General features: G+C 50.0%; 2 protein-coding genes across 4 annotated transcripts; both read left to right on the top strand.

The window, feature by feature from the left end:
• Positions 1-3,037: 3,037 nt before the first annotated feature.
• On the top strand, positions 3,038-9,381 carry ZNF619 (zinc finger protein 619). 3 transcript variants are annotated; one of them, XM_016196121.2, is made up of 4 exons: positions 3,038-3,640; positions 4,093-4,246; positions 4,839-4,931; positions 6,833-9,381. In XM_016196121.2, exons 1-4 carry the CDS (start codon positions 3,617-3,619, stop codon positions 8,311-8,313), a joined length of 1,752 nt encoding a protein of 583 aa, XP_016051607.2. In that variant the 5' UTR covers positions 3,038-3,616; the 3' UTR covers positions 8,314-9,381. The 3 variants fall into 3 exon arrangements, with proteins under 3 accessions (XP_016051607.2, XP_016051604.2, XP_016051606.2); XM_016196118.2 differs by having other exon boundaries at positions 4,815-4,931; XM_016196120.2 differs by lacking the exon at positions 4,093-4,246 and having other exon boundaries at positions 4,815-4,931.
• Positions 9,382-13,535: 4,154 nt separating this feature from the next.
• On the top strand, positions 13,536-18,922 carry LOC148091404 (zinc finger protein 621-like). The gene is made up of 4 exons (XM_087824843.1): positions 13,536-13,704; positions 14,934-15,060; positions 15,599-15,703; positions 16,966-18,922. Exons 1-4 carry the CDS (start codon positions 13,543-13,545, stop codon positions 18,036-18,038), a joined length of 1,467 nt encoding a protein of 488 aa, XP_087680969.1. The 5' UTR covers positions 13,536-13,542; the 3' UTR covers positions 18,039-18,922.
• The last annotated feature ends 3,920 nt before the right edge of the window (positions 18,923-22,842 follow it).

Raw genomic sequence — 22,842 nt, 5'->3', positions numbered from 1 at the left:
GTCTGGTTGCCTATCATTTCTAACTAAAAGCTGGTTTCCTGAACCTGATGGGTAATGGACAAAATCATTTTTGCTTGGTATTAATAGGCATGTGGTGTTAATATAATAGCTTCTGTGATCGAGGAAATGGAGGCAATTTCAGGTTACCTATCCTTATTTGAGGGGTGGTGAGTTGTCTAGAGACTCAAAAAGTATACCTTTTTTTGGTTAGATTGTCAAAAATATTTTGGTGTGCCACGGAATATTGGTAATTTATGTGTGCCATGAGATAAAAAGGGTTGAAAAATCGCTGTGTCTAAACCAACTAAGGGGGCACTTAGTAGGCCTAAATAAGCAATCTTACTGGTTTCTTGATTTTACTGCTACCGTCCCACCTCTTCCTCTTGGATTAATTTTTCTGGTTTTCACTTACTGTGTCCTCTAGTGTATCTTTCAGTTAGGCTTCATGAGTGATAGACTTAGCTTGTCTAAAAGTATTACTTTGCCCCAAATGAACTATTTCTTACAGCATTTCTCATAGTAAATACTGTTTTTCCTCCCACACCAACCAGTTCAATTCTGAGTTAGCATCAGACCCCACAGGTTTAGAGGTCTACTCCCACTTAGATTCCAAGCACAAATCCCAGGCCTTCTGTACTTCCCACCAACCAGCTGTAAGTTGGACTACCTCCTGAGGTTTGATAATTTACTACAACAGCTCATCACAGAACTTGGGAAAATACTGTTACCAGTTTATTATAAAGGATAAAACTCAGAACAGCCAAATGGAAGAAATGCACAGGCCAAGGTGGTAGGGAAGGGGTGGGAAGCTTATAGGCCCTCTAGCTTCCCACCCTCAGTTCACCATGTGTTTACCAACCTGTAAGGTTTTTGAAGGCAGTACCTCTTTAGGGTTTTGGAGGCTTACGTAAGCACAGTTCATTAAATCACTGGCCACTGGTAAACTCAATCTCTAGCCCCTCGGCCGGGTGGAGGAGGTGAAAGTTAAGCCGCGTATTTCCAATTCCAGGTTGGTTCCTCTGCTGACCCTGAACTCATCTAGGTGGCACCAGTCAGCATACAAAAAGACAAATTCCAAGAGTTTTAGAAGCCTCTCATATCAGGAACTGGGGACAAAGAACAAATACATATCACAATATGTCTTGTGTGATAGATTAGGTCTTAACAGAGTTTTAGATGCGAAATGATTTTCCTTGAGAACTTTGAAGGACATCATCTAAGGCCCTTGCTCTTACTCTGGGTTAGGTGTTGTTGGAAAATGCAGAGATGAACCAGAATTTGTTGAGTTTCTTGTTCCAGCCAACCAAGTTACTCATCTGTAAACAGGTTGAGGAAAGAATGGGATTAGTCTGGAACCTGAGTTTTAGGAACTTGTGGGATGGCCAAGCAGAAATGAGCAGGCTCTTGAATAGGTTGATAAATAGCTTGTTAACTCAAAGCTGTCTGCACAATGCCTGGCCAGCAGGGAGCACTATTGCCATGATTATTGTTATATCTCCACCGGAGAAAAGATGAAGTGTTAGAGGAAAGCGACGTACACAGGAATACAGTCAAGTGCTGCATAATGATGTTCTGGGTCAATACGGACTGGTCCCGTAAGATTATAATGGAGCTGAAAAATTCCTACCCGCTAGTGACCATAGCCTTCCTAACATGGTAGCTGAACGTGTTATGTGTGTGTGATGATGCTGGTGGAAAGTCGGCTGCCAGTCATGAAAGTATAGCAGGTGTAATTATGTACAGTATGTAATACTTGGTAATAAACACCTATGTTACTACTTATGTATTTACTATATAGTTACAGTGTACTCTTTCTACTCATAAAAAAATGCTGCAAAACACTATTTCCTGTTATGTGGGCAGCAGCCTCCTTAACCTCATGTTTTATACACTTAGTGTAGCCTAAGTGTACAGTGTTTATAGTGCACAATAGTGTTACAGTAACGTCCTAGTCCTTCACACTCACCACTCCCTGACTCCCAGAACAATTTCCAGCCTGCAAGTTCCATGCATGGTAAGTGCCCTGTACAAATGTACAGCCTTCATCGTTTATACACTATTTTTACTGTATCATTTCTGTGTTTAGATATGTTTATGTACACAAACACATGGTATTACAACTGCCTACAGTATTTAGTACTGGAAGGTGCTATGCAGGTTTTAGCTTCCAAGCAATAGGCTGTACCATATAGCCTAGGTGTGTGGTAGGCTATACCAGCTAGGTTTGTGTAGGTGCTCTCTGATGTTGCCACAACCACGAAATTAACTAACAATGCGTTTATCAGAATGTATCCCCGTTGTTAAGTGGCGCATGACTAATAAAAATGTCAGCAACAACTAAACTAGCACTTATTTTGACTATTTAGTACAGAACCATAAGTTTTAAGTGCTTTCCATGAATTGACTCAGTTGATACTTTGAATTTAGCTTCAAACTATAACCATTCTCAACTGAGAAAGTGAGACACAGAATTAAGTAATTTTCACAAGGCCATACAGCAAATAAGTGGTGGGGTCAGGATTTGAACCCAGGCAGACCCCGGACTTCGTGATCTCAGGTCACAGTCCCGTCAATCAGCCAATAAGCGGGAGGCGGAGGCTTTCAGCTCATTAGAGGTTAAGTTGCTGCCGGTGGTCGTCAGAGCCGGAATTCAGAGCATCACGAGAAGCATAACGTGGGACCTCTGCCCTTGAGGAAGGACCGTCAACTCCAGGCGATAAGAGGGAAGGCTAAGCGCCCGCGCTGGGGGCGTCCTGCGGTTGGAGGGCGGCGGGGGAGGCCGGCTCGGCGGAACCATGGAGAAGGGCACCTCCCGGCTTCCTAGAGAGGCGCTGAGGGCGCCCGGCTCGCGCTTCCGCCTCGGCCGGGTTTCCCGGGGACCCCGGCTCCGGGTGAGCGGCGGCCCCCCGGGGTGGCCCGGCGGCCCTGGCCCGGAGCTCGGGGCGTCGGCGCGGACTCGGGCCCAGCCTTCTGCCCGCAGGGCGCGATCGACTTTCCGTCCGCGAAGAGCCGGTCTGACGTCCCGGGGCCCGCGGTGCTCGGGGCGGGGCGGGGCCGCTGCGGGGCCGCTGCCGGCCTCTCGGGCTGGAGTTTCCAGGCCCCGTCGGGTCTCCATCAGCCTCGTCCGCTGCACTTGGAGCATCTTACCCTTTCCCCGCCCCACCCGTCCTGGCCAGAACGCTGGCAGCGGGCGGCTGTCCGGGGCCCGGTACGCGCCCTCCTCCCCGGGAGCCCCGCGGGCCTTGGCTGCGGCCCCTGCGAACCTGCAGTGCGAGCGGCCTCGGAGTCCATTCGTCGTGGGCCAGGGATTTTCTTAAAAGCCACGAATCCACTGCAGCTCTTGACTCTTGCTTCACACGCTTTCCAGGAATTTCCAGCCTCACCAGGCAAATTCGTAGCGTGTGCAGAGGGAGCAGTGGCCGCACCCGAGGCGTCGCTAGAAGGCGCCCTGAGAATATGAGACTGCCCTAAGGATATGTCTCCAGGGACTGAGGGGGGAAAGCGAGCGTGGGAAACAAGACAGGCCCCGCCTCTGTGGTTCTCTCTCCTCCTAGCTCTGCAGGACCTCGCTTTTCTAAACAGAGGGCGCAGTGCATGAGGCCCGGGGTCGGCGGCCATGCTCCAGACAGTGTGGTTCCAGGTGAGCTGAGCTTCCCGCTGCCCATATTCCCCACGGAGTGAAAGGAGCTCTGTGCCCGTGGGATCGCCCCGGAGGGGGAAGACCAGAGAGAAGCTGAGTGGGGCCTGATGGGGGCTTCAGGATGGATGGGGGCAGGGTGAAGGGCAGACACCTGATGGGCGCACTTTTGAAAAGATGCCAGAAAGATATTCCCCGCTCATGGAACCTGACACAGGGTCGACTGTGATCCCGGGTAGACAAGAGCAGGTGCTGGGTTGTGTGCCCAGGATGACAGTGTTGGGGCCCCAGAAGCGTGCACCCTGAAAATGGGAATGCTGGCTGAGGACTGCCTCTGACTGGGGTGCCGTGTGGCTCTCTTTGCCGGTACAAACCATCCATGGGGCTCAGAGCCCTGGACTCCAGTAGATTTGTCCCTTCCCTGGAGTTCAGGCCCCTCCTCTGTCCTTACACAGGGCTTGAGCAGGAACCCGTCGTGTCAGGAGTCAGTGACCTTTGAGGACGTGGCCGTGTACTTCACTCAGAGCCAGTGGGCCAGCCTGGACCCTGTGCAGAGGGCCCTGTACAGGGAGGTGATGCTAGAGAACTATGCGAGTGTGGCTGCCCTGGGTGAGTCCCGCTTCCTCCCTGAGACTCAGCGTCTGCCCACAGGGCTTGTGGCTTCCTCCCCAGGCAGCCTGGAACCTCCGATACCGGCGGGCGTAATGCTCCTTGCGCTGAGCTCCCCACTCTCCAGTTGCAGGAGTAGCTGATGGAGAAAGATCTAGGTTCACTTGGGTTTAAACAGGACTCCCCTGTTTGCTGGTGGGTGCTGTCCTGAGAGGGGCGTTGCTCTGGGCACAGAGAGCTGAGAAGGTTCCCAGTCACCCACCCGCATTCCTCCACTCTTCCAGCTCCCGGAGGAGACCTTGGCCCCACCTGCTCTGTGTGAGGGTCCCCTTGGGCCCCCTCTTTACACCTGCAACAATGGTGGGAGTTTTCTATCCTTCCAGATAGAGCGGGAATAAGCTGCCTCCTGAGCAAAACAATTCGAGCCTTAGAGCCCCAGGCTCTCCCCACACTGACCTCTGTCTCCTGGGACAGGCCCTTCTTTTTTTACCTGGCAAAGCAGAGGGTGGAGTTAGAGGGGTCAGGAGGGCCTCTCCTCAGCTTCCTGTTCCTTTGCTTTCTCCTTCAGCGGCATTTCCATTTCCCAAACCAGATCTGATATTCCAGCTGGAGCGAGGGGGCGCACCATGGGGCCTGGATCCCTGGACAGCCCTGGGGGGTGAGGCCCGGAGAGGCGTCTGCACAGGTAAGCGGGAGAAGCCCCACCTTCCTCTCCAGCTTTGCCGCCTCCCATCTTTTGGCGATTTAACATGAAACAGGTTTTTCTTCTGTCACATGGCTGTTGTGGGGATGGAAATGGCTGTTACTCAGAAACGTGCCCCTCGCTAGGGCTTCAGCCCCAGACTGGAGAAGACCAGTCCAAAGATTTCATTTTCTGTCTTTTTTTTTTTTTGGAAAGCTAAAGGATTTCACACACTTGGTGAAAACAGGCTTCTGTGGGTCAGGGCAGGAATATAAACACAATATGATAAGAACTTGTTTCTGTGAGAACATTTCACACGTGTGTGCGCATTATGTGAAAGTGTATAGAAGAATGGACTTTTTATTAATTCCTAAACACTAAATTATAAATTAGCTTTTGAAAGAAAGCATGCTTATTTATTGGAAATGAATGGTTTCCCTTTTTTGAAAGATATTCAAATGAAGTCAATGTAAAGGGCCATCTGGAGATGTGATGGATAGCCTTTCTCATTCATTGGGCTCTGTTCTCGTGCTCTCTCAAGACCTGATGCTATTTAGAGCCTCTGTAAACCGGTCTCATTCACCATACACACATACGTGTGTGCACACACACACACACACACACACACACACGTCTTAATCTGTGCCTTAGGTGGGCTCCAGCACTTCAGGTCATCTGGATGAAAAACCTTTCCCAGCAGCCTGCCTACAGTCGTCTGTGTTTCCCTTTGCCACAGCTGCGCGTGGTCTGGTTAGCCTGCCCAAGGCTTTATCCAGCATTGCCCAGTAGAACTGTCTACAGTGACAGAAGTAATGTGTAACTGTGCTGTCTGATATGGTGGCCCTGAGCCACACGAGCACTCGAAATGTGGCTGGTGCAACTGAGAAGCTGACTTTTTAATTTTGTTCCATTTTAATTAATTTCAATTTAAATTGCCACATGTGGCTAGTGACCACCTTATTGGTCAGTGCATCTTTACTCAGTTAACAGCCTTCAGCTGCCTTTTTAGTTCTAGATCAGTGGGTTTCAAACTCTAGTGGGCATCAGAGACACTTGCGAGGCTTTGAAACAGACCGCTGGATGCCACCTGCAGAGATTCTAACTCAGCAGGACTGGTGTGGGGCCCGAGAATGTGCATTTCTGACAAGTTCCCAGGTGATGACCAGGGACCACACTTGGAGAACCACTCTTCTTGAGAATCTCAAGAAGAGATTCTTGAGAAACACTAAGCTGGAAATCTCATTGATCAAATTTTTGATGCTTGAAAAGGTTTCAACGTTGTGGTGCCACCAGTGAGCGCCTGTGGTTTCCCCCAACCCCCCCAGTTGCCATCTCCAGTCCTGGAAGGGTCTTGGCCAGGCGTGTGTTTCCTTTTCAGAGATAAGTCTCTCTCGCAGAGTGCAGTTTACAGGTTTGAAATAGGGGTCCTTCTGTGAACTCAGCAGTTACGGACCGTGTTCTCACAGTTCAGTTGGGCTTGTGATAGAGAACATCTCTCTACGGATTACAGACTATTGTGAAGTAAGGACAGCTTTTGTGCCTGGACTGGACATGGGACCCACTGTTGCAGACAGCATCTCCCCGCCCTCAGGACATCGTGTGGTGCTAGGTCTGCTCGCCCAGCAATCTCTCCTCGTTTAGAGATCTTGCCTCCCCTTCAGCTACCCCTGCTTTTCTTCGGTGCTTCCTGTCCCTGCAATTTCTTTGTCCCATTTCCATTTTTCTTTATCCATTGGTGTCAATTGACAGCTTCTGCTGTCGGCACTGTTTTTGTTGCCTAGTGGCACTGCCCACCTTCCCCACCTCCTGTGTGTTTACTTTCCCTGGGAACCGCCCAGTGTCCCTGCCCCTCTCTGGAAGTGTGTATGTGGGGCTGAGAGCGCGTAACCCTTCTCTTCTTCTAGCGCAGGCAGGTGCTTCTCACGTTCCCTTCACCACGCTGGGTGCTAAAACCAAGACCGAGGGTGAGCAAACTCCAAAGCTGAACATTCCTAAAGAGCCCGAGTCCCCCAGGCTGAGGGCAGAGATGCAGCCGGTGGCTGCTCCCCAGCAACCCCACTTAAAGGACGGTTTAGAGAAGCCCCTGCTGTATGACATGGAGAAGAAAACAGACTCAAAGAAGAGAGATTCCATGGATTTGACAGCCCAGGAACAAAAAAGCTCCACCACTGACAGAGAAGGGACAGCCAGGAAATGGGACGGAAGCAGTGGTGTCAGCACGCATCTCGTTACACTGCAGGGCCTCCCCAGAGAACAGGTGTGTGATAAACGTGGTGAATGTGGCAGATGTTTCAGTCCACATTCAGACCTTCACCAGCATCAGGGAATTCACACTGATGAGAAGCCCTACAAATGCAAAGAATGTGGGAAAGCCTTCAGATATAAGTCAAAACTGTCACGGCACCAGAAAGTCCACACTGGGGAGAAACCATACTCATGTCAGGAATGTGGACAAGCCTTCAGTCAGAATTCCCACCTCCTTCAGCATCAGAAACTCCATGGTGGAGAGAAGCCCTATGAGTGTAAGGACTGTGGGAAAACCTTCAGCTACAACTCAAAACTTATTCGGCACCAGCGAATCCACACAGGGGAGAAACCCTTTAAATGTAAGGATTGTGGGAAGGCTTTCAGGTGTAGCTATGACTGCTTCGTCCATGAGCGAGTTCACACTGGGGAGAAGCCCTATGAATGTAAGGAGTGTGGGAAAAGTTTCAGTTCAAATTCAGTCCTGATTCAGCACCAGAGAATCCACACTGGAGAGAAACCCTATGAATGTAAGGAGTGCGGCAAGGCCTTCCGCCGGAGTTCAGTGTTTCTCCAGCACCAGAGGTTCCACACTGGGGAGAAACTCTATAAATGCAGTGAATGTTGGAAAACTTTCAGTTGTAGCTCCCGCTTTATTGTACATCAGAGAATCCACACCGGGGAGAAACCGTATGAATGCCAGGAGTGTGGGAAGGCGTTCAATCAGAAAATCACCCTGGTTCAGCATCAGCGAGTTCACACTGGGGAGAAGCCTTATGAGTGTAAGGTGTGTGGGAAAACCTTCAAATGGAGTGCAAGTTTCATTCAGCATCAGAAGTTGCATAGTAGGAAGAAACCCACCCAAGTCACAAGGCCATCTGCAGTTATGCCTCACTCCCCTTCTCCAGTCCTCTCCCCTCTGCCTTCCCTACGTGTGTGCTCTGCCCCAGCCATGCCAGGTTCTCCCCCATCTTCTCCGCATGCAGGGCTACTTCCTTCCTCTCTGCCGCTCTTCATGCTGCTCCCCTCACCTAAGATGGCTGGTTCTTCACCTGTCCAAATAGTTCATTTCTTTCAGGATCTTGCTTCTCATGGGAAACCATCCCCTTGTAGTCTGAATCCTTTATCTCACTCCCCATGAGCTCCATCACGTTCTCAACTCCCAGTGCACCTAGAGTTTTCAGAGTTTCCATGGCTCCTGACCATGTCTTTATTGATAATTTCCTGGTCTTGTGGAAGTCATTATTGTTTTCCCAACTCCATCTTAAGTTCTCACATTTAAGGACTGTGTTGATTACTCTCTTCTATCCCCTGGGTAGGAAATGGTAGTATTACAGTGTCCGGTGTGGACCCGTACCAACAGTCTGTACCTGCCTTCAGAGTTTCAAGTCTGCAGAACCCTCTGGGTTTTAGGAGTATGGCATTATAATGAAATAGGCGATTGTAATTTGAGAAATTGAGGGGGGAGAGGGTGGATGCAAAGCCCATGGGAGAGAGTAATTGGAAAATATCCAGTGATTGTATTGAGGATTTCAGGAGGGCCATTTGGCGGGTCAGTAGTGAGGCTCACTGTGTGAAGAATGTGAGCCTCGGAATTTTTACCTTGATAGTGAACCTTAGGAGGATCCTGTGTGATCAAGCAATAAACAAGAAAATAACCAGTGGAAAGAACATGATGGGGGGGGGGGGGTGTCTTTTTTTTTTCTGTTGGTTCCTTTGTATTTCCACCCATAGCTTTAATTTTAGTGCCCACTCAATTATGTAGGTACAAAAAGTGACTTGGGCTTGTGCAATTTCAGGCAGGTGCCTGAGTGTAGCAATCTACAAATTATACACAGGGTGAACTTAGCCTGTCACACTGGTGATGAGCACCAGAGGGAAGAAGAGAAACCCAACAATGACTTGCTGTAGCTCCTGCCTCAGAAGAGTCAGTTCCTGGTCAGTTACCCTGTGTGCACTTGGACACGTTCTCATACCTATTCTATGTCCCCTGTGATGAAATCTGAATTTGTGAGTGGTGGTACTTTTAATTTTATAATGAACTACTTCGGTAACACCAAGAAGAGTTTAAAGGACGCTTTTACCAGATGTTATGATCTCAGTGGTTTGGCCATACTTCCCTGCTAGTGGTCACAGACCCTGAACTTCTCAGAATCACTGCTTCAGGACAGAAAGCAACATGGAAAATAAATAATTATGTGGGAATACAGTACTAAAAGATATGTATGCTGTTATTATAACACGATGAAATTATGTCTGCAAGGGACGGCACAGAAAGACATTTTAGTTTTGATCGGGTTTAGTGAAATATACTTTAGAGACAGTAAAATTCACTGTTAAAGAATACAGCTTGGTGAGTTTTGGCAAATGAATACAGTTATGTAATCAAGACACAGAAGATTTCCATTATCCCCAAAAGTTTGCTCAGCGCAGGGAGGAATGTAAATCATTGCTGCAATGTTTCAGATTTTTCTTTATTTTCATTCCTTGATAAATTTCTGCAATATGCAGAATTCAGGAGACTACAAGGCAAAAACCAAACTTGTTTACCTGGCTGTAGTCAGAGCTTCCAAAATACGCAAAGATCCCTCGTCCAGAATCATGCTAGGAAAAGCAGTCACAATGTGGGGAACAGTTGACTGTGGCGGTCACATTTCCGACACACCCGACTGAACACCTTGTTTGCGGGTGCGCTCCCGTGAAGGAGGGAACCAGGAAGACGCTGTGCCCAGAAAAACGGGCCCACCGTGGGAAGACAGTGAAGGCTCGGAATGATGGTTGTGGCGCAGGGCTGGAGTCTTGAGTCCTCATACCAAGGAGAGTTTGTGAAAACCTGAGGGTATCATAAAGCCAAGTGGTGGAAAAGAGAAAGGCAACGGGGATTTTTTAAAAAGTTGTACAATAAAGGAAATGTGACCTCAGTGTAGCACTTGGCTCTGCAGGGAGAATGTTCACACCGGGCGGGGAGAGGCCGTCCTGGGTTGCTGGGAAGACGGGCGGTAGCGCGGTACCGCTGAGGAGCGTCTGGACACAGAGCCCTTCCCCCGGTGCCCGGCCACGGCCACGGCCGTCACCCGAGTCTGGGCGTGTGCCCGGGCGCAGGGGCGCAGAGCGCAGGACGCTCCCTCACCCGCCGGCGCGGGCACCGTGTGCGCACGCGCACGACGCCGGGCTCGCGGGCGACGGGCTCCTCTGAGGGGGCCCGCGCCTGTCCTCTGGGCGGCAAGAACCGCCCCCTCGGGGGTATCCCCTGCGCGCTGGCTGCCAGTCAGGTTTTGTGAAACCTCGCTGCTTAAATCTTCCCTGACCCTCCGCAGCCCCGGGAGGTGGGCACCCCACCCCCCACCCCCGTTCAGCGGTCCGGCCGAGTTCCCGCACCCCGGCAGCCGACGGTCTCACCAGCACGCGCTCGGCCGCCGAAGCGAGGGCCCCTCTTCCCGCTCCCGATGCTGCCGCCGCGGGCCGAGCGGCCACGGAACCCGGGGCGCTCGGTGCAGGCGGCGCAGCCGTCCCCCGGTACCTGGCAGGGCAGCCCGTAGTGGCAAACGCCAGGTGACCCTGGGTAAGTCCCAGGACTGTCACCACACCCCCCCGGAGGAGCTGCCGGCTGCGGCCTGCTCGGACCCGAACCTGGGGCCCCCAGCTCTGTGTCGGCGGAAACGGCGACGGAGCCCTCGGCGGCCTGGAGAGGGGATCACCGAGACGAGCCGCCTCCCAGGGTCCTAGAGAGGAAACGGTGCTCGCACTTCCGGCCGAGCGGGGCGCGCTTCCCTATGAACGACCCAGCTCTCGCGCTCTCGCTTCCCTCTGCGCCCGCGTCGCGCGGGTTCTGCAGCAGCCGGCGCGCGCGGGCGAGAAGCCTCACGAGTGTAAGGTGCGTGGGGAAACCGTTAGCTGGTGTGGAAGATTCCACGTAAGAAACTACACACGCAGAAGGCATCTGTCCTAGGGGAGGGCTAAGCGCAGGTGGACTCCCCGCGCCTCTCCTCGCGTCTCCCCATCCTCATCAGTGTGATCGCTGCTCTTCCTGGACTGTGCTCATTCATTTTCTTTAATCCTCACCCGAGGGTATGTTTATTGATTTTAGAGGGCGAGGGAGAGTTAGCGAGAAAGAGAGCGAAACACCAATGTGACGGAGACGCTGATCCGTTGCCTCCCGTAGAAGCCCCGGGGGGGATTGAACCCGCAACCCAGGTACGTGCCCCGACCGGGAATCGAACCTGCAGCCTCCTGGCGTCTGGGACAGCGCTCCAGCCAACTGAGCACCCGGCCGGGCTGGCCCGTGCTGATTCTTAACCATACGCCTCTGCCCCTGAGATTCTGCATAACTGGAACCCCCACTTCTCTCCCTGTCTCAGCAAGATGTTGAATTCAGACTCTCAGCTGCTTCCATGAAACCCCCCCTCAGATTCTCCGAGTCCTGTTTCCTCAACGTGAACTTTCTTTACAGTTAGAAAAGACAAACCCATGAGGACAACTGCATGAATAGTACATGTAGAAGTGCTTAGCACAGTGACGAGCATAATAAACAAATGTTAGTCATTAGAATGTCATTGATAAGTTTTAACTTGTGTATACACCAGTGAAACCATCACCACAAGATAATAAACAGAGCCCCAAACCCCCAAACTTTGCTTATGCCCTTTGTACTCCTCCCCCCTGGCTTCCTGGCTCCCCACAGGCAACCACTGATGTGCTTTTTTTTTTCTTTTTTGTTTGCTTTTTTTCCTGTTGAATTTCAGAGCGAGGTAGGGAGAGAGAGAGAGAGAGAGAGAGAGAGATAAAAATAAAATCAATGATGAGACTCATCAACCGGCTGCCTCCTGCACGCCCCTTGCTGGGGATCAACCCGAAACCCGGGCATGTGCCCTGACGGGGAATCAAACCACGATCTCCTGGTTCATGGCCCGCCCAGTTTCAGGATTAATTTTGCTGACACATGCACGGATTCCTTGACAGCTGGAGAGACTGAGGTTTCCCACCTCTCCTGATTCACCTTGCCATGGCGCTGCCCCGGGGTCAGTGCTACCTGCATTCTGTCCCTCTGGCCAGGCTGTCCTGGGAAAGAGCAAGACTAAACCATTCAATATAGGGCATGCCCTGTATAGACAGGATGCCTGGCAACCTTAGGCACCACTATTTTGGTTGTTAAATGGATCTGCCCCAGAAGGTACCCCCCCCCCCCAACGTCTTGGTCCTAGGAAGGAGGGGGCTCTAAAAAGGCAAATGGAAACCATGGTTTGCCCAAGGTCTGCCCACCCTAGGACCCAGGCAGGACCCCTGGCGTGGGCACCTGAGAGATGACACGGCGGGAGCCATTCTCCCCACAGTGCACAGCCCAGGCGGCCCACGGAGTAACGGCGCCGACCGCTGATGGGGCCCCACCTGGGCCCAGGGGCTGAGGTCCGAGTGGAGCGGGGTTGTACCAGCGCAGGGACACCCGCGTCCTGAGTCGGTCCTACGCCCGCCGCCGGCAGAGGCCCCGCCCCCACCAGCGACGCCGCAGGCAGGGCCCCGCCCCCCATCCCCACCCCTTCCGCGGGGCCGACCAGTCACGCGGCCTCGGGCCGCTGGGACCACCGAGATGGGCGGCCTCCGGGCGGCCTAGAGGGGCGCCGGTCGCGCGCGCTCCCTTCCGCATCGGCTTTGAGCTGCCAGCTTTTCGGGGTGCGGAGAGGAAGAGTGTTGGTTCCAGCGAGTTCCACGTGCCAGGTCCGCCCGGTGCCCGCAGCACCCCCGCCCCTGAACTCGGTCCCGGCGGTGGCTCGTCCCTCCCTGCCCCGGAGCTCGGGCGTCCGGGCCTCGCCGAGGCTGCGCGGCCGCCGGGAGCCCTGGCCCAGCCCCCAGCCCCCCGCCCGCCGGAGCGTGACCCCGTTTCCTATGTGGCCCAGTAACCTCCCGCGCCCGCTTCTGCCGCCTCAGGGTTTGGGGTCTCCTGCTTCCCTGGGTGGAGGTCCCCGAGGGGTCTGGGTCGGCGTCGCCCGCGGGACCACGGTTTCACTCCCGACCCGCCGCCAGCCGCTCCCGCCCCTCCTCGCCATGGGCACCTTTGTGTTTGTTTGTTTGTTTGTTTGTTTTTTGGTTTAATGCCCACATAAGAGCTTTTTTAGATTCTTAGGTTTGTTCGGACCCAACACTAGTGGCAGGGCTCGTCTTGCTGTGTGCGGGCTCAGGGCGCGGGCCGAGCAGGGAGGCCGGGGCGTCAGCCGGGGGGGGGGGGGGGGCCGGGAGTCTCCTCCCCGCGCTGGAAGTGGGGTGCCCGGGGCGTCAGCCGGGGCGTCGGGAGGGGCCCGGGAGTCTCCTCCCCGCGCCGGGAGTAGGGAGCCCGGGGCGTCAGGAGGGGCCGGGGTGCCTCTTCCCCGTGCTGGGAATGAGACTGGGAGGCCATAGGCGGCTGCGGGGACGCAGGACTGGGCTCATTGCACTCACGGCCCCTCTTCTCTTAGCTTCTAAGGTTCTGGCTTTTCCAAACCCAGAAGACAGTGCGCGAAGCCAGGGGACATCAGCCATGCTCCAAACAACTTGGCCTCGGGTGAGCTGAGCTTCCTTTCCGTCTTTCTAAAATCGCATTAGCTTTCAGTGATCAGGAAGGGACCATGGCCTAAGTGGCCAGGCTCTGGTTTTCTCTTTGAGTCTGTTCCCAGGGTGATGGCTGTAAATACCCGTGGGGGAAATAGTTTTGTGCATGGAGTGTGATGACTTAGGCTGTGTAGGTTTAAGTGTAAAAGGGGGACCCAAGCCAAGAAATTCTCCCTTACTGTGGAAATCTAGATCATGTTCTATAAAGACAAATTACCTGCCGAGAGCAGAGGAATTATTCATTGAAGAGATTGCCCAACAAATTGGAGACATATCCCAGAGAGATAAGCATTGTTCTAAATGCTAGGTGCATAGTATTGAATAATGCAGACAAGTTCCCTTTTCTCGTTAGCAGAATAGACAGTCTGCGAACAAATAAATTCACACCATAATTACATGTTGCTAAAGTACAGTGCTTCTCAAGAGTGTGGCCCACTGGCAGCCTGGGCATCACCTGGGAGCTCTTTAGAACTGCAGATTCTGGGGCCCCACCCTTGACTCAATCAGACTGGGAAGGAGGATACCCGGGGTCAGGAATCTGTTGTAAGAGTCTTCCAGGTGATTCTTATAAACTTCAAATTTGAGGCACCTCAAAAAAGCTACCTCTGAAGGTAGTGGTCAGGGGAGGCTGTGGCTTTTCTTCAACAGAGCTAGCTTTCTGATAAAGTAAGAAGGTATAAAAGAAATTTGCAAATTGCTGGGAAAATTTTTGAGGAGTGGCTCCTCTGCACACAGTGGAAGATGCTGGGGAAGACTGGGGAGAAGCTAGGTGCGGGAACAGATGGGGCTGTGCGTGTGTGCTTCAGATGGGCTGAGCAGGGTGAGTGGCAGCTGCCTGCAGTGGTTGGCGTATAGTAAATGAGGTGACCAGATTATGGAGTACATGAGGCAGGAGGTGCCAGAGGGACAGATCCATAGGGGGTGATGCAATTACCAGGCAGAGAGCCCCAGATGCCAGGCTGTGCGATTAGGATGACAGGGCCCCAGAGCTGAGCGGGTGGGAGTGCGTTGGGGTTCTGTGTTTGGAAGTGGGAACACTGGCTGAGGGCGGGCCCCTGGCTGGGTGCTGGGTGCTCTTCTTGATAGAGCAGACCTTCCACAGGGCCCAGAGTTGGGGACCCCGCAGTTCAGGCTGCCTCCTTCTGCCCCTCTCTGAGCTTGAGCAGGAATCTGTCGTTTCAGGAGTCAGTGACCTTTGAGGACGTGGCCGTGTACTTCACTCAGAGCCAGTGGGCCAGCCTGGACCCTGTGCAGAGGGCCCTGTACAGGGAGGTGATGCTAGAGAACTATGCAAATGTGGCTGCGCTGGGTAAGGTGTCTCTCAGTGGCTCCTTGTGATAGTTTGACATCTTTCTCAGATATTTGGGGAATTCTAGTAGCCCTTGGGTTTAATGACTCCAGGGGGAGTTCTGCAGTCACCAGCCTCTGGGAATTCTGGATGGGGAAATCCCTGGTGTCTTTTGGTGTTAAAGCTGGACTTCTTTACATCTCAGGGAAGAGCGTAGTTCTGCGCCCTGAGGGGAAGGACTTCCTGGTGCCCTAGGTGACCCTTCATTCCTCCATCCTTCCATTATCCTCTGAGGAGGGATCTCTTTCTTCCTCAGGGGGTTTCCTTTCTTCTGAGTAAGGGCAAGGTTGAAATTTCTTCCTGTGGAGAATGGCTGTCTCCCTGTCATTCCCTTGGAGCAGTTTGGAGCCCTTCCTCAGACCCCTGGCTGGCTCACTTGGTCTCCTGAACAGTCCGTTTCTCTCCCCTCCCAACTAGCCTGTTAGGGGTGGGCCAAAAGAGATCCCAGGAAGAGCTCTGGATGTCTCCCTCAGCTTGTCTGTTTTTCTTGTTGAAGTAGCATTTCCAGTCACCAAACCTGTTCTGATCTCCCAGCTGGAGCGAGGGGAGGCACCTTGGGGCACTGATCCCTGGGAAGCAGAGGTTTTGCGAGGCATCTGTCCAGGTGAGTGAGACAATACAGCAGTTTCTGGTTTTGACTTCCCGGTTTACTGGAAATGTTTCTTCTGCAGGAGAAAACAAAGCTCCCCGTTGTCCATAAGGCAGTACTCGGTATACTCTGACTTCTACTGAGTTCTAGCCCCGAGCCCAGAAAGTTCAGTCCTTGGGAGTGCTTGGCCACCCCCTGTCTGCACACACACGTGCTCTCCTGCAGAAAACTGTGACCCAGGAGCTCCTGAACCACTTCTTTTTCACCGGTGGAAATATTTAATTTTATGCCAATTTTTATGGCAGAGAAGTAGGGTTTCAGCCATATTTTAAGGAGAATTTGATTCTGTGGGTCAGACTGATTTATTTGTGTCACAGCTATGAATTTTAATTTGCCTTTTTTGTGCATTTTAAAGTTTCCTATGACATAATCTTTAGGTTTACATTGTATTTGTCTTATATGGGGTTGCATAGGAGAAGGCAAGGAATAGTCCTCTCACCACAGCACCCATCATGTACACACAGCCTCAGATTTCCCTGAGACTGCCTACCAGTCCTGGGAGGCTTTCATTACTTGGTTTTCTTTCCTTTTGAAAGGCAGCTCCAGGCCTCACTTCCCACACATACTGTGATTTTGTAAACAATGGTTCGCTTAGCAGTAATACCATTGTGGCCTGGAGCTCTCCAATTCAACTTCGGTTCCAGCTGACTTTCTGCAAGAATCTTTTATTCCAGAATATTATGTGGAGCATTCAAAAATGGAATTATTAGGCCACTATTTAGAATTTGGGGTGGTTTCCTGACCTACAGGGAGCATTGTGATCAGTTGTCTGCTCATGTGTTACCAGCCTACTCTGTCTGCCGCATCGTGCTAGAGCTGACGTCTGACCAGTCTCACTGGTCTTTTTCTTCTGCTGGGTCTCTGTCTCTTTAAAAAATGTTTCCATTTCTTCTGGTCCCTCTTCTCTGTTCTTTTCTCTCTTTCCCCCTCTTGCCTTCTTTCCCTCCCATTCTTGAAGTTCTCATTCTGCCCATTTCACCTGTCTTAGTTTTCCGCCCCCAGCCTTCCTTATAGGAGGCATTTCCTGGTCTGTTTCCAGTGTCATTACTTCTCCAATTATGTTATTATTTTTCTCTCTTGTCCTCCTTTGTGGATGTTTATAGCTATTTCATGGGTATATTTTAAAAAATCACATCCTAAAAGAGAGAATTAGGACCCCTGGATTCTGTTTTCTGTTCAGCTCAGTAATTGGGAATACTCATGGTTTCTTTGATTAGGTGGTGAGTCATGGATCAAGGGTGAAGAGCCAACTGTGAAACAGGAAGCTTCCGGAGAAACAGAGTGGCCCGGAGTGCTGGGAGGCGGACTCCTCAGAAATGTGTCTCAGCACCTTGATTTTAAAAGCAAGGCCAACGCCACGTGGTCGACTTTCAATCTGAATCCAAATCTGATACTTCGAGGGGGAATGAAGTTCTATGAGTGCAAAGAATGTGGGAAAATCTTCAGGTACAACTCAAAGCTCATTCGGCATCAGATGAGCCACACTGGGGAAAAGCCCTTCAAATGTAAGGAATGTGGCAAAGCTTTCAAGTCCAGCTATGATTGTATTGTACATGAGAAGAATCATGTCGGAGAAGGGCCCTATGAATGTAAGGAGTGTGGCAAAGGTCTGAGTTCCAACACGGCCTTGACTCAGCATCAGAGGATCCACACTGGAGAGAAGCCCTACGAATGCAAAGAGTGCGGCAAGGCCTTCCGTAGGAGTGCAGCCTATCTTCAGCATCAGCGATTACACACTGGGGAGAAACTCTATAAGTGCAAGGAATGCTGGAAAGCCTTTGGTTGCAGGTCACTTTTCATTGTCCATCAAAGAATTCATACTGGGGAGAAGCCCTTCCAGTGTAAGGAGTGTGGCAAGGCGTTCACGCAGAAGATCGCCTCCATTCAGCATCAGAGAGTTCACACCGGAGAGAAGCCTTACGAATGTAAGGTGTGTGGGAAAGCCTTCAAATGGTATGGCAGTTTTGTTCAGCATCAGAAACTGCACCCTGTGGAGAAAAAGCCCATCCCAGTGAGTCCCCAGTGCCCCTCTTCAGCCTCATCGCCGGGCCCTCTCCAGAGCCCGTGCTCGGCGCCTTCACTGACCTTTCCGCGCGCGGTGCTCCTTCCTGCCTCTGGGCCTTTGTTTATGCTGCTTCCCACACCCGGAACGCCTTCATCACCTGTCCCAATAGTGCGAGTCTTCCAGGGCTTCGCTCCCAGTGTCAAGCCTGCCCCAGTTAGTCTCACCCCTCGGGAGCTTTATCTGGCCACTCCCGTGGCTCTCACACCCAGCAAATCTCCAACCTAATTTGAGTTTCATTTGTATTTTTTTCAGCTGTTTCAGCATACACTGCATTGTACTCTCTATATTTAAAGACTGTATTTATATAATATGTTCTCTTTTCTTCTGGAAATGAAATTAGTCTCCTGATTAAAAACAAAGTGATACTGACTTTTTAAAAGTCGATTTTGTATATACTGAGGTATATTTAACATATATACAATTCGCTGATTTTAAGTATACAAAGATTTTTAGTACTTTAAACATGACCATAAATCAGTTTAATAACATTTTCATCCAATAAGTTCCCTCCTGCCCAAGCAACCACTAATTTACTTTTTGTCTCTATAAATGTTATTTTTATGAACAGTTCCTGTTTTTAAGAAAGCATTTTTGTGCTTTCTAGCACACATGATGTCCATGCTTAGCTGGTACTTCCCAGCTCTGGTTCTGGAATCAGCCATTTTTCCAGGGAGCCCTGATGTGGGACATGATATTTAGAAACCAAGAGCTAGGGCCCAGATATCTTGTGGCATCCTCAGCATGGATGGCCTGAGGCTGGGATGTGGTACATTTCACCTAGTTCAGGGCTGCGGGGCTGTTGGACATTCACCTGGCTTTCCAACTCTAGTTTCATGTGGAAACCCAAAGTGAACAATCAGAGAGATCTCTGTGATCTTGGTGCTAAACTGTGACGATCAAGAGGCATTGATTGTTGGTTCTCATTTGAACTTGTAGCCATTATGTGGTTTTTTTGGTGTGTGTGTTTTGTATAAGAAAAGAGTAAATAATCTATGATTGGCTGCCATGTCTAATTCATACAACTACCCAATTTCCAAATAACTGACAGAGTGCCTGACATGTGGAAGGCTTTTAATAAGTGCTTTTTGAATAAATAAATGACCAACGCATCTTTGTATAGTTATTGCCTTCATCATAATTCAAGCTGTAGCTTACTGTCACCGGAAGGCTAAGCAGTAAATATAGAAATTCATGAGCTATAAATTGTAAAACAGGCCTCACTACCTATTAAAATACATAATATCTGCAGATCCTAGTCTGTTTATAAATTGAAGAAATGAATCCCATAATTATAGGATTATGGCAAAAGTGATCTTAAAGCAATGTGCAAAGTGTATATTGGTGGATAAACGTTTGTAACCAGCAAAGGGAAGGAAACAATGTGAGAAGCAATGTTTAATCTTTCCTTGTTAGGGCAGAAACAGGTAAAATTTGGCATTGAATATAACTTTGTTTTACCTGTGCCTAGGTTTTAAGCAAGTGCCATTTCTAAGGAAAAAAGGGGTATTGTCATGTGAGAGAGCACAGCAAGCATTAGCGTTGGAAACAACGGGAAAAGACAAGGATGGTTGGAGTTACTTCAGTTGTTTTAGCCGGATGCATACATACCCCTCTCCCCCCAAATAGTTCAATTTGTTTCTATTGGGATCGACTGAGAGGTCTTCTGACTTCTCTGGGATTGCTAGTGATCCAGAGAGGGGATCGAGCCCTGTTCAGCTTTCCACCCTCATTTTCACCCCATTGGACAAAAGATTCACGTAGAGTCAATAATTGTTAACAGTTTCCACATCTGGTTTCTCTCCTCTGTCCCCCCTCCTCTTCCTCCTTTATCTATCTATCTATCTATCTATCTATCTATCTATCTATCTATCTATCTATCTATCTATCTATCTATCTGACTATTATATCTCTGATCATCTGTCATTCTAAATACTTCCATGGGTATATCCAAGAGCAAGTATCTTTTCTTATGTGACTTCAATATAGTTATCTAATTCATGAAATTTAACACTTAACCTCGATCCAGTATGATTTCCCACTTTGTAGTCTGCATTCAAATTTTCCCAACTATCCCATTAATGATGTTTATAGCTATTTGCACTTCTAATCCAGGATCACAGATTACACTCAGTTCTCAGGTCTTTCTAGGGTCCTTGGATTTGGAACACGCCCTCAGCCTGCCTTTGTTTCTCACGACTTTGATATGATCTAACTTGGGTTTGTCTCACGTTTGCTCATTACTAGATTCAGATTATATACATTTTAGCCAGAATATCCCAGAAGAGATAGTGTGCCCTGCTCAGCGCATCTTATCACGAGCCATATCTTGTGGGTTGATTTTATTATTGATAATATGAGTGCTGACCATGTGATTAAGTTGGTGTTCATCGTATTTTCCACTGTTGAATTACTATTTTCCCTTTTGCGGTTAATAAGTACTTTTGTGGGAGGTACTTTGGGTTTATGTAAATATCTCGTTCCTTAGCAAACTTCCTGAATCATACCCTAATTTTTAAATGGAGAAGATAACGAATCTATCAGCATAATCTGTGAAGCAGAAGACGGAACCTGGGTCAAGTTTCAGGATTCTGTTAAACTGTCCTTGGCAGGGAAATGGCTGCAGAGTGCCAGCTCCAACTCTATTTAGTAGACTGGCAGCCCAGCCAACCAGGTGAGAGCTGCCAGGTATTTTTAAAAAGAACTGTAAACACCGTCAGGGGAAGAAGGGATAAATTGAGGCTGAGACGAGCCTCTGAGCCCCCAGGTCACAGTTCTCCTGCTACTCAGCCAGGTGAACCTTGACTAGGGTGACCCTGTAGTCGAGCCACCGACTGGGAAGATGCTTCATCTCTCTGTTGAGTTCTTGAATATTTATTTTCAAATTCTACTTAGTTTCCAAGGCTGAGGTTGCTTCCTAGGGAGAAGCTTCACCTCTTCATGGAGAGTCCTTGGACTTGTAAGGGACGTGTCTGGGGCCATCCACCTGCCCCTCCAGCGGGGCAGTGAAGGGCAGAGGGTCCCTGGCTTCCCCAGGACGCCTGGGTTTGGGCTTCTGGCTCTCCGCGTACAGTGCGTTTACTCCTCTCAAAAGAGAACCTTTGTTTTATATTTGTTGGCCCTGTAGGGTACGGTCCCTAGACATACATCATAATGAAAAATGGTGATTCCTGGAGAAGATCCCCAACGGGGTGATCTGTCAGTGACAAAGTCCTGCTGGCCTTTTCTAAGTAGCTGTGGCTCCGGATGGAGTTACTCTCGCAGCTGAACAACAGTCCGGCTATTCGTTGACTCACTGGCAGAGAGAATTAATGCCTGTGGGCTCGTCTGAAGGTTCATGTTCAAGGAGAGTCTTCATTGCATTAGTCATCCAGAAAACTGGTGACCAGAATAAGCGTTCCTCAAGCTAAGAGAATAGCTGCTGTGATGGCAAGAGACAGACCTAGTTTTTACTGAAGTATAATTAATATACAGTGATATGCACATATCTTGAGCTTTTGATGACTTTGGACAATTATATACACCTGTGTACCATCACCAAAACAAGATAGACAACATGTCAGTCATCCCAGAGAGTTCCTGATGTCTCCTTCCAGTCAGTCAATACCCACTACCGAGAGGCAGGGACTGTTATGATTCCTGTCATCAGGTATCCGCTGTTCTAACTTGTAGCTCAAAAAGCTGATTTTGCCTGTGTTTGATCTTCATATAAATGGAATCATGCAGTATGTACTCTTTTTGAGTCGTTTCTTGACTCAACATTTTCCGTGAGATTCATCCATGTGCTTGTCACTTTTTAAAATTGCTAAATTGTGTAATATTCCCCAATATTATCTTGAAGCAAATTGCAGTCATCGTATCATTCCATCCATAAACATACAGTAGGCAACTCTAAAAAGACCCTACGCTGTCACACTGAAGTCAGTACAAAGGCCCTGACATATTTCTGGTCCTCGGCCTGATGGGGATGTTGGGGCTCGTGGTCCAGGTTGGGACAGGAACATGAGGGCCCGAGGGCCTGACTATGGCAGGGGGTGGTTGCGGAGTAGGAGGAAAGCATTTCGGATCGCTGGGGGGAGGGCACGGCGAATGAGGCAGTGGAAGGATGATGTCCTGTGGTCCAGGTTGAGCCAGGAGCACCGGGGGCTTGGGACTTGCTAAATGTATATGGAATAAATGAGTGACAACGTCAGGGACCATGGATGGCAAAACACCGTTTTCTATTCTTTCTGCATTTTAATCTTGGATTCCCAGCCCCTGAACCATATACCTTAAGAAACATTTGTTCTTAGGTGTGTTTATTATGCTTAAAGATTTAATTAGTCTGCCTTAGGACACATAGTATCTCTCAACCCCAAACACCTTTTCTTTGTCTAAAATGAGCCTCTATTCACACACCCACCCCTTCTTTTTGTTGGGATTTAATTTTGACTAGAAGAGATCGGTCTCATTCCCAGGTTATTTGGAATCTGCCTGCATACTATCTTTTCTTGTTCAGTAAAAAAAATTCTTTCAATTTAAATTTTCTTTCAAAAGCACTGTGCATGGGCCAATCCAACATGCAAATCAGGAGCCGCACATTCCGTGTCCCTGGGACGCTTCCTGGCCTGCCCGCGTTCCCGCAGCCCTGCTGCTCCCCTGCTGCGGGCCCTCTGCTTCCCTTCAGAGCTGTCCCCTGGCCCCGCGTCTGGCCTCGGGCTGGGCTGCGGCTCTGCGCTGCGCTGGGCCCGGCCAGCCACTGGACTCTCCAGCCCCCCGAATGCCACCTCTTTCCGTAGGGTGAAGATGAGCTTAGGGCATCTTTCTTATGGGGCCTTGAATGATATATTTTGCTTTGGGTACCAAAGCCTGTACCAACATGAAGTGCTGTCTGTGCTGTGTATTTAATAATAATAATAATAATAATAATAATAGAAAAAGCACACACTCTTAGCACCATCTTCGAGCAGATCCCTTCCCCTTGGCAATATCTTCTCTCTCAACAATACTCAGGAAGGTCTGTAGATTATATTGCAATGTTTTTGAGACCGTT

Source organism: Miniopterus natalensis, chromosome 15, assembly GCF_054644295.1.
Source record: "Miniopterus natalensis isolate mMinNat1 chromosome 15, mMinNat1.hap1, whole genome shotgun sequence".
Taxonomy (NCBI): Eukaryota; Metazoa; Chordata; class Mammalia; order Chiroptera; family Miniopteridae; genus Miniopterus; species Miniopterus natalensis.
This window is presented reverse-complemented; position numbering and strand designations above follow the sequence as displayed.